This window comes from Schistocerca piceifrons, chromosome 4 (genome assembly GCF_021461385.2).
Source record: "Schistocerca piceifrons isolate TAMUIC-IGC-003096 chromosome 4, iqSchPice1.1, whole genome shotgun sequence".
Classification (NCBI taxonomy): Eukaryota; Metazoa; Arthropoda; class Insecta; order Orthoptera; family Acrididae; genus Schistocerca; species Schistocerca piceifrons.
This window is the reverse complement of record NC_060141.1, coordinates 307,830,497-307,842,412: the sequence shown is the minus strand read 5'-3', so window position 1 is coordinate 307,842,412 and position 11,916 is coordinate 307,830,497. Positions and strand designations below refer to the sequence as shown.

Sequence of the window (11,916 nt, the reverse complement as noted above, 5' to 3'; positions counted from 1 at the left end):
GTAGTTTTTTTAGGGAACTTTTCTTGAAGTTTGGTTTCTATACTACTAAAGTAATAGGACACATGGTTGACCAGCTCATTCAGGTTATCATTAAGGCATATTTACATCTGACTTCTGTGTTTATCTGTTTCGGCTTTGTTGCTGTATTCCAAAATGCATTGTTCTCCATTTTTGAGATCGTTGTGGGACTACCATTGTACTTGCAATGTAATAAAATACAGTCCAAATTGCAACTTCTTTATTTTTCGTTCCGGTAATCAGTTTCGGTCTATAGGGCGTAAGGAGTTGTGACATGTAGCAATAGGTACTAGTCAGCATCTGCACGAACCAACTCTTCACGTCGTCTAGAACCTCGGGTGTGAAGTTGGTGTTATAGTCCTAAACTCGTCCCTGAAATTAAAAATTTAGAAATTATTGCGATTTGGACTGCTTTATGTTGAAATTGCTATGCTGTTATTTTATGAGTTTCGTATTTCTTTCTTATATTGTTTCATTTTTTCTGAGTCCTGCATAAATTTCTTGTATCGGTATATCTCTTTGTGCCTTCCATCCTTTTGGATAAATTATGGCTGAAGTAGCTTATGATGACCAATTTTGGTTTTCAGAAGGAAAAAGTGAGATTATTCAAAGAGCCAGACAACTGTAAATGGAAAAAAATAAGAAAATAATACTACGGGTTGAACTACTGTATATCTGTTGTACGTGTATTTCTTTAATAGCAGAATACTAATTCAAGTTAATTGTACATTGAGGTCTGCGTTCCTGAATTTTATTCTATGGGAGAATTGCTAGTGAAGTCACGTAGTGGAATGGACTTAACGGAAGATTTTTGTATAGTTGAGAGTTACATCGGTTACGGTTATTTTTAACAATCGATTTTTTGTCGAGTCGCGAAAAGAAACTCATTTAGTCGGTTTATATATGTAAACGGTGTGTCTAAAATTTCCGCTACGTAAAATGATTACAGCTTTGTTACTAAAATCAGTGAAATTATTTTCTAGTATTTATTATTCTACTTTGTAGGCTTTTCATGTCTCTGATTTTAAAGCGTGAAAAGAATGAAGTAGTACGGTTTACTGTGGCCATCTTTAGTCAGTGTTACCGCGCGGGATTACAGAGTTGTATTTTACCTTGAGGTTGAAGGGTGGAAGTGGTTGAGGTATGTATTTGTTGAAATGTGTGTACTTTTTGTTTGTATCAAACGTTGTCTTGTCATTATTGTTGCTTTTATCGTCTGTCACCGATTTAGTTTCTCCACTCCAATAAACTACAATATATATACACATCGTGCGCCATTGTATTCTAGTGAGTTGTAAGGGAAACAGGTGGAGGTAACTGCGTAAGCGTGTATGTTGATTGGAAGTGATTGTAAGTGCTGTCAGAAATTCGATGCGGAATTTACATGTAAGGAAGACTTTTGTCTGTTCGTTGTGTACTTATATGTGTATATGAACTCTTGATGTGAACGCCGGGTGTATTTGGCGTGCTGTTGATGGACGCAAGGTGTGCAGCAAGATTTGAATATTTTTATTTACATTTCATTTAGGGCGTAGCATACAAATGATCGTATTTGGATGGAGCTAGAAAGCCGAGAACCATCAACTATTTTTTTTACCTTTGCAAGAACAGTTTCATTACTTAGTGTATCTAATAAATAAAACTAAAAAAAACTGTTGCTCTGTACTAGGTGAGATAAAAATTTGCAATGGCCTTTTCCATTGGATTCTTCGTAAACGACTGTTAACTTCAAACATTGCAGAACTTCGAACATTGCAGGGCACACAGGATAGGTTAATAGGCTACTTGCAGATGCAGAATAGTTCCTTATATGGCCCATAACAGCAATTATTTTAAAAAAATTGCTGTTCGTGTGTTTCCTCCTGTTATATTTACCAAAGAGATGCAGGTCTATGTGGTGGTGGTGGTGGGGTTTGTGTACTCTACAGGTACACGCATACATCATACATACGTACCACATACTTTTATTTTTAGTGAGTGTAACAAGAGGGTGCCTGTGCTAACCATTTAATACCAGGATATGAAATCTGAACTCTGAAGGCACAGAGTACTGAAGTCCATTTGGTGTGAAATATTGCATGTACTCTGTCTGTAATCATTGTTTTCATAATTTCAAATAACTGTGTGACTGTTTTTTATATTTTATTTATTTTTTATGTTCATTGCATTTTATGAGTCAGACTCCTGTTGTCAGTAGAAATATGCCTGTTACTTCAAGTGTCTCCAATTTGTTTTGTTTCTGTGTAGGGGCATATGGAAAAGCTTGACTTGCTTTTGAGCTTGCCACCAAAAACTTCTGTTGTTGGTGTCAACAATCATCAGGAGATACAGCGGAACATAACTATACTTTGTGTGGGGGGACCAGATGTTTAACATAATTTGAGCTCTTCCTTGAATGTCCATGGGAAAATTTTACATGGGCATGAAGACTATTTCAGTTTGTGCACTGATAAATTCATACACATACAAGCCCTGTGTCATACTGTGTGAAACAAATTAACTGCACAGTGCAGGAAAAGTTTATTCAAAATGTCTGAAAGCTAGCCTTACTGCAGGAACATTAAATGGAATGTGTGTTACACTAAGCCAAAGAGATGCATATACCTTTTTTTATGATACAAAGCAATTATCCCTATCACCCTTCTATTAAATTTACCACAACCAACTAAAGGAGCCAAAATATCAAAGGTATTCACTAATCTGGGATAGGGAGAGATTGCAGATACGTATTTGAGGTTTCATAGCCGGATGAGCTTGGGAGAAATTGCGGTATAATTTTCAGTCGTTGGTGTGGTGGCACACTTTTGCCGATGATGATGATGGGGATGATGATGATGATGATGATGATGATATACTGCTTATTAAACAGGAGTGTTAAAGAATGATAGGTCCAAATGTCGTCCATTAATTTGGAAATACCAATAATTATGCCAGTCATGTAGATATATCTTCAGTTCAGTTTAGTTTGATGTTTTTCCTGTCATTTACCAGTCTGTCCACCATGCACAATGCTTATTTATTGTTCCTTCCCTGCATCACAACAGAAACAAGCATATTGTCATCCTCAGAGCACCACATATTTGAATCACATATTAATGCATGTACAAGCAAGCTTGGATTGTGTGAAGACGAGTGGGATTCATACAGGCTTGTCGAGCTTGTGGATGCCTTTAGAAATTAGAGTGGATACTAAGTTTTGCCTGTGCTGCGCATTTCTGAAGATTTTTCAAGCCATTTGTGTCAGTTGCATCTTCCTGTATAGGCCTAAGACATTTTTCGAAATATACTAGTATGTAAACACATGTGATTGAAACTTCCTGGAGGGATGACTGTGTTCTGGACTGAGGCTTGCACCCAGTACTTGTGCCTTTTGGGTACTTGTGTTCCACCGACTGAGCTACCTGAACATGACTCATGACTGTTCTCACAGCTTTACTTCTGCCAGTACTTTATCTCCTACTTTCCAGACTTGTAACTCTTTCGTGACTGTGTAATTTCAAACAAGGGCTTCTTGTCTGTTGAGAACTTATTGAAGTCAACCAACAAAAGGAAGACACACTGATATACTCCCAGGATGATGGCTGAAGATGCAATGGGTTCTGTGTCAAAAGAATGAAGGAAACTTTCAATGGAAATGGAATTCTACATGTTGGGACCTAAAATTAGGATGTAAGCCATTCCATGCCAAGTTGTGTCGGAACATTGGTAAAGTTTTACTTTGATCTTCTTAATATTTGCAGGGATATAGCCAGTTGTTAAACCCCTAAACACAGTTTTCAGCAGTGCACCCTTAAGTTTTAGGCAGCTTTGAGACGTAATCTCAGGCAATATTTTTTTGAAAGGGTTGAAACAGTGCCACCCTGTAAAACTTCTTACATGTTCTGATGAGATATTTTGTGATCAGTTTTCACATGGATGATCTGAAACTGGCCGAGAAAATAGCAGCTTAGCAGCTCTTTTTTTTTAGAGAGAGAGAGAGAGAGAGAGAGAGAGAGAGAGAGAGAGAGAGAGGTGGTTAGGATTTCAATGTTCTGGAAGGAGGTGTGCGATTCTGTCACAAGGCCCTGGAATATAAACTGCTTTCCAAGAGTATACAAGCTGAGGGCAATGTTGACATTTTTGTAGAAATGTCGGACATTCTTCGCAGACTTTTACAAAAACATATTTGCTGCAAATGCTTTTCAATGATTTTTCACTATTAACGCCTTGCTTTAGACTACCTAAGAAAGTAGTTTTGTTTTGAATTGCGAGCATATAAGGCACTGAAAACATAAGATAAAGACACAGCGAAAACATGACTGTGTTACACTGGTACTGAAAGTAAATCCAACACATTTTATTGTGTTTTAAAATTATTTAATCATGTTAAGGGAAAAGTAAAGACAGAAGTAGTAATGAGTAGGAAGTCAGCTGGAAGGGTCAATCTGTACCAAGTGGTCAGCACTGGTTGTTTGACCATCCCAGAAAAAATCGATATTCATTGGGTGAATTCCTCAATGTTTGTTGGACTCGACCAATAAAAATTTTTTTAAAATGTTTTTGAGCCCACTAGACATTAGGGAATCAAATATCAGAATTTTCTGAGATGGTCGAGCTGTCTATTATTTTTTTCTGGGATCACTTGGTATGAAATGACCCTGACGTATAAAACCTGAAACACTGTAAAGAAAGTAGTAGGCCTATTTCTTCATTGAAGAAGTTGGAACAAAAATTTGTAGTTCAGTCCACCATTACATTGTCAAACATCAGTGTTAGTGTCTCAAAGTCTTTAAATTTGATTGAAAGAAGGATGAATTTTTATCCCAATGGATTTCATAGAAAATTATTCATTTATCTTTCAGGATGGTGAGTGAGGTTTCCACAGGTTAAATAGTCAAGCATCATTCCTTCTATATGTCATCTATTTTCTTCAGAATCAGAAGATAGAATCTGAATTTTTTTCACTGTTGGTGACATGGCACAATTACTGTTGATATTTTTATTAAGGAGCCGATGAAATATATAAAAACAGCTCATACAGATTTCCCACCTGAATTATTCCAGTGATGACTCCAGTGTCCAACACCAAACTTATCAAAAATTTTGTTGATTTATGCCGTAATAAGAGAATCTGGAATGACGACAGAATGAAATTTTTTTCTAGAAGTCAAGCGATGGGATAAAGTGATGTTCAGTACTGAAAGCATTAATGGTGGTAAGAGTGGCTTTCATCTGCAAAGAGGGTATTGAAGAAAATGAAGTGCCACAAGGGGAGAGATTTAAACATGGGCATAGTCTAGCAGGAACTGGAGAAAACCATTTTTGTAAACAAATGAAACAGTAATTCAGATTAAGAGTTGAAATGATGCAGCATCAATTCTGGCCAAAAGTAGTGATAGTGGTAAAGGAAGTACAGGGTGTTTATAAATGAGTATCAGGGTTTTTAACACTATTATATTTATTATATTAAACTTGCAGTTATAAATGAAATGTCAAATGAAAGAGCAACTCAGCTTTACCAAGAAACTTATAAATGTTCAATGTGAGCACCATTTGTCACACGGCACACATAAAGTCTATAGCCGAATTCTTCCCAAACATTGATAAGTGTGTCTTCAGTGATTGTAGCAACAGCTGCTTCAATCTGGTTTCTTAATTCAGGGAGGTCTGCTGGTAGCAGAGGCACGTACGCATGATCCTTGATGAAGCCCCAAAGGAAAAAAATCGCATGGCGTTAGGTAGGGTGAACGTGGACACCGTGCAAAGCTAGCCCTGTCATTGGGCCCCTTGCGGCCTATCCAGTAAACCCCGACATTCATTTATAAACACCTTGTATATTAACATCAGACTTTAGCAGGATGGTTTAATGTGCTTTATGAACTATCGTAACTGAACAAATTCAGATTGCTGCCCATCAAAGAGTAATGAGTGTTGGGTTCTAGAACAGCTCGTTGTTGCAGTTACTCTAGCTCCACTGGTAATGCTGTATGGCTGTTGGTATAATTTTCTGTGTGATATTCAATAGCAAATTATTGAAAGCATTAAAAATTTCAAGTAGCTTGGAGTAAATGTAAGCTTCAGATCCTAAAAGAAAACTCTTCTAGGTTTGACATGGGACCCGTAAATAAATGTCACCAGGTTTGAGACCCCATGGAAACAAACCCTTAAGGCATAGTCCATATCAATTCATGCAGGCTAGGAAACAATGTTACTTCTATAGCCCCAGATGTTATTGAATGTAGCGTATGTTAAAATGAAGGAGTAAGTAAGGAACATGTATTTTATTTGTTTTCTCCAAAAAAATTTCTGCTCCAAGACACAGCCCTCCAAAGATAACACTGCTCATACCATTTTGAAGATGTGAGATTTGGAAACAATTTTGAAATGCTGTATCTCTGGAACAGTTCTAGATATTTTGTGTTTTTATTTATTTTATTTTATTTATTTTTTATTTGAAAGATAATTGCTTTATGGTTACAAAGAAATCCTCCATTTGGACTTTTACAGAAAAGTTCTTTTACTATAGCTTTCTGAATTTTTTTGTAATTTATGGAAAAGCATTTTTTTTAAATGCCAATCCATAAAATTTTGAATTTTTTTCAGTTGATTTGTACCCTGTAGTTCTACATTCCCTGGAAAGGATAGCTACTACTATAAGATTGAACAGGTTTTATAAACAATTGAAATTTTTGCCATACATAAAACCTGTTTCATTGCCACATTATCATCTAACAGGCTCATAAAAATCAAAACCTAGCCTTATTTAACATAATTTTAGTTTTAAAAGATAAGTAAGAAACTCGTTTTTCAAGCATTTTAAATGGTTCCAAAATGTAGTGAAAGGATCAAAGACTTAGATTTCAATTTGTACAGCTTCTGTGCTCTCCGTTTTGTACTGAAGTTCGCCAGTCAATGAACTAAACATGTGTTCCACTGCTTCAGTATGTTCCTTTGATGTAGTGAAGCCTTCCTGTTGAACCAATAGGAACTGGAGCAGTTACAGTCTTCAAAACATTGTGAACAGGAAGTGAGCACTGATTGGGTTGTTGCTGTCCTATAGCTGGAAACCTGTATCCAGCAGCTGGTCCATGTCTTAGCATAAGTTCACTACAATTTCATTTAACTCTGAACTGGTGTCTATAATCTCTGCAATCCACCATCAGTCACACACACATGCCACAAACATCCCCCTTTTTTCAGGTTATGAATCTGAATATTATCCAGCTGTTTCTGAGGTGTTGGCCGAATGAACGGAATTTCTTCTTTTTTGCTCTTTACAGTGTGTGCAATATGAGTTCGCCCATCACTTTTGAGTCCAAAAATGTGTCTTCTGACTTCTTTTAACAGTAGTGGTTTGTTTGGACCCTTCTTCATTTTTCTGCTCATGGAATTCTTAGACTTCCTCTTTAGACAAAAGAATGAGGGCTGTGGAAGTGTAAGATTTCAGTAACTCTCATGAAAATCCTCGGCATTTTGAATCACAGCTGTATTTTATCTGGAAAGATTGTTTTGTAGCTTGGTGCTTCACCAGGCCTCCAGTACCATCACAAGGCCCCTTCCTGTGACCAGTAGCACTGTATATTCAGTCAGTTGGCACAAGCGACATACTCAGTTTGAACAGCTGGTACAATTTTTAAAAATGACAAGGAGCACCGTCAGAAATAATGATCTTCACTACCCCTGTTTGCAGTTGAAAAATTTTGCGATTGCTAGCAAAGCATGGGCTGAGTCGTGTCCTATGTCATCACTTATAACTGCAACACTTGTGGTCTTGTTTTGAAAATGTGTTACTCTTGTAAAAATTGAAACCTGGTTGTTACTCCAATGATACCCTTGTACTTCTTGTGGGAGAATTACGTAGGAGTTCTCAGCAAAATTACAGTGAAGCACCAAACACCCTGTCACTTCTGCAATGTGGTGGTGTTGCAATTTTTGCAGATGCTGGGGTGTTACTGCTTTCAATGACCATTTACCAAGTTCATTGATGAAACTGTCAAAGGCAACAGTTTTCTTAATTAGTTTATATTCCTCCCATGTCACATGTGTAATTTCTGCAGAGTTATCTGCCACATCTTCCAGGCCAAGTGTCTGCAAAGACAGCCCTCCATTTCCAGGGCAGTCACCACATTCTTGAAACAAACAAGTCTCTTGCTTTACATCACAGACTACTAATGAATTCACACACCCAACCAAGGTGTCATACATCATGTGCTCCAGTAAGTTCTTCAAAGTTACCACACAAAGTTCAAAATTCATGCAGGACTCACATAGACATCTCTAGGTGGGTGTTGAACCCACTTCGCTCCTAGTGCATAAAATTTTGATCTTCCAATATGTGAAGTTGTATAGTTGCTCTAATAAATTGCAGAAGTTTCTTTAATACTGCAAGTCGTATACCTCTTCACTTTCACAACTTTTTGACCTTCATCTGTTACACTTGGTGTCTTGTTTGTTGGCCTTCTGGTGAGAACAGTCCCATTTATCTTCCAAATAGAATGACTGCACTATTTGAACTTGAGCTGCTTCTTCAGTATGACCATAGTTGGGATCTGGTCTTCCCAAGACTCCTTTTGCAGACCTCACATTTCTTGATATGTTCACCATGTACTTCTGTAGTGATGGAATGAGGTTTAAAGTTGTTTTCTTTGAAAATGTGTCTGGGGAATAATAGTTAAAACTTGCATTTTTTCACTGTAGGGTGTACAATACTCAACAGCTGAATTGATATCTGGCAAAAGGAGCATCCATCTTCTGAAGATGGAATTTGTACTTTGAAGAGTGTGGTCAATTTCGCTGTAGTGTATTCATCCATAGCTTTAGTAAATTCTCTGTGATTTCTTGATGCATGACTGGACTTCACTGATGGTTCCTTAACAGGACTAACACCTGATTCAGGGTATTTAATTCTTCCTCTATTGATGGAAAATCTGTATCATCTCCACCACAGGAGGCTTCACCTTGTTCAGATACTATCATTGCCGTTATTCTCTCAAAACATTTAGAACACAAAAAGTTGTCACTGGAAACATCTTCACTTTGAAACAAGAGTCTTCTAATGAGAACACTTGTTCCCAATGTGAACAAAGTCTGTTTTTTTAATATATATCACTCTTTTATGGATATGAAAATAGTCAGCTCACTTCACTCTCCTGTGGCCCCAGTCCTTTTCACAAAACACACTGCAACTGTGTCAACAGGCAAATTCCTCACGAAAACACAGAACTTACTGGATGGTCTCAATTTCTTAGAAGCCTCTTCAGTAAACAAATTAGCGCTGAACAACTGCAATACAGAAACGTGCAATGAACAACCACAACAAAGAATCTGACAAGCAAAGTAAAAAATATCTGGCAATAGTGAAAGGGTAAGAAATATCTGGCAACAAAGAAAGTGAAAAGAAATAACTGCAGAGACAATGGAAATAAACACTGTAACAAAGAAATTAGTAAGAAACAACTTCAATGAAGACATAAATTATCCTTGAAAGTTTAAAAAAATGATTTTTTAAAAATAAAACCTGTCCAACTTAAAAGTGCAAGCTTTGCTTTACAGAGACTGTAGTACTACATGGTACTAATCAACAGAAAAAAATCTAAATTTTCTGGATTGGAATTTTCGAAAAAAATTTCTCTAAATTATAAAAAAATTCAAAAGGTGACAATAAAGAACTTTGACAGAGATGTCTAAAAGGAAGATACCATTGTAATCATGAAGCAATTATCTTTCAAATAAAGACTCTAACAAAATATTGAGAACTATTGCAGAGATGCAGCATTTTAAAAAAAAATTTCCAAAATTTGCATCTTCAGAATGGTGTTCGCAGTGTCATCGTTGGAGGCCTGTATCCTGGGGCAGGAATTTTTTTTTTGAGAAAACAAAAAGTGTGTGTTTCTTACTTATTCCTGAATTTTAACATGTGCCAAATTCAATAACATCCGAGACTATGAAGGTAACCCCCCACCCCCGCCTGAAGTGATACGGATTGTGTGTTAACAAGCTTGGAATCCCTGTGGTTAAGAAACCCACCCTAGGCTGCTGTTGCACACTTCTTCGGGCAGGGCCCCTATGATATTGAGATTCCTCATTTTTAAAGAAATCAATAGTGGTTAAGCCGCTATTTACCATAACAATAAATTTGTATCATTTTTAATTGGTGCACTCATGTTTCACATAAACCATGTTGTTGTTGTTGTCTTCAGTCCTGAGACTAGTTTGATGCAGCTCTTCATGCTACTCTATCCTGTGCAAGCTTCTTCATCCCCCAGTACCTACTGCAGCCTGCATCTTTCTGAATCTGCTTAGTGTATTCATCTCTTGGTCTCCATCTACGATTTTTACCCTCCAGTGCTAAATTTGTGATCCCTTGATGCCTCATAACATGTCCTACCAACCGATCTCTTCTTCTAGTCAAGTTGTGCCACAAACTCCTCTTCTCCCCAATTTTATTCAATATCTCCTCATTAGTTATGTGATCTACGCATCTAATCTTCAGCATTCTTCTGTAGCACCACATTTCGAAAGCTTCTATTCTCACGTAAACCATACGCTAATTTTGAATGTGAAGAATTTGAAAGTGGCTTCTTACTTTGCAATATTACACACATGCTACTGTGATTCCAGTATTAAGTTCAGCATAACGTAAACCATATGCTAAACTTTACACTGGAATTAAAGTAGCACGTGAGTAATATTGCAAAGTAAGAAGCCACTTTCAAATTCTCATTAACGTGAATTCTTTTTGAAAAACTATTACACACTGCTACGAACTTCATCAAAATTTACACATACGACAATGGTGTAACACTCGACGGCACTTCCTAGAATTGTTTGGCAGCTTTTCTGCAACAACTTTACTACCATGTTATCTCCAGTGCCTTGGTAAAGTGCAGTTAAATTTTGAAATTTATAACTAGCTTGATTCTGAAGTTACCACAGCAGGAAAACTGGCTGGAATATTTAATGAGACACAACAAAAAATGCCCTTTTTTGTACTTGTCAAGTTTTTTGATTTGAGCTCACTTTATGTTCATTAGGAGACCTGATTTTACTTTCCCCTGACACATCTAAACAGTTCTAAAACATATTAGGTTTAATTTGTGCCAGTGGATCGTGGGTGTATTTTCACTCCTTGTCGTCTTTGGGCCTTATACTCGTATCCCAAAGAAAGCCGGTGTTGACAGGTGTGAAAAGTACCAAACTATTAGTTATATAAGTCACAGCTGCAAAATACTGACAAGAATTCTTTACAGACGAATGGAAAAACTGGTAGAAGCCGACCTTGAGGAAAGATCAGTTTGGATTCCGTAGCAATGTTGGAACATGTGAGGCAATACTGACCCTACGACTTATCTTAGAAGATAGGTTAAGGAAAGGCAGACCTACGTTTATAGTATTTGTAGACTTAGAGAAACTTTTGACAATGGTGACTGGAATACTAGAGAAACTTTTGACAATGGTGACTGGAATACTCTTTCAAATTCTGGAGGTGGCAGGGGTGAAATACAGGGAGCGAAAGGCTTTTTACAATTTGTACAGAAACCATATGATGGTTATGAGTTGTGGGGCATGAAAGGGAAGCAGTGGTTGGTAAGGGAGAGAGACATGGTTGTAGCCTATCCCTGATGTTAATCAATCTGTATATTGAGCATGCAGTAAAGGAAAAAAAAAGGGAAATTTGGAGCAGGAATTAAAATCCACGGAGAAGAAATAAAAACTTTGATGTTTGCCGATGACATTGTAATTACGTCAGGAACAGCAAAGGACCTGGAAGAGCAGTTGAACGGGATCGACAGTGTCTTGAAAGGAGGATATTAGCTGAACATCAACAAAAGCAAAACGAGGATAATGGAATGTAGTTGAATTAAATCAGGTGATGCTGAGGGAATTAGATTAGATGATGGTCGAAGTAGAGGCTATAAA

At 37.1% G+C, this 11,916-nt stretch overlaps 1 protein-coding gene across 3 annotated transcripts in view; it reads left to right on the top strand.

Moving 5' to 3' along the window:
* The first annotated feature begins 1,034 nt into the window (after nucleotides 1–1,034).
* The window catches only part of LOC124795345 (piwi-like protein Siwi), a 119,366-nt gene continuing 108,484 nt past the window's right edge, over nucleotides 1,035–11,916 (top strand). The window contains exon 1 of one of the 3 annotated variants that reach the window (XM_047259335.1): nucleotides 1,035–1,159. Coding sequence is in view for 2 of the 3 variants with exons in the window: in XM_047259333.1 (XP_047115289.1) it covers nucleotides 1,493–1,503 (11 nt within the window). In the remaining variant the exon portion in view is untranslated. Of the gene's footprint in view, nucleotides 1,160–1,385; nucleotides 1,405–1,477; nucleotides 1,504–11,916 lie in introns of those variants that run through there. The other 2 variants (XM_047259334.1, XM_047259333.1) reach the window with 2 other exon arrangements.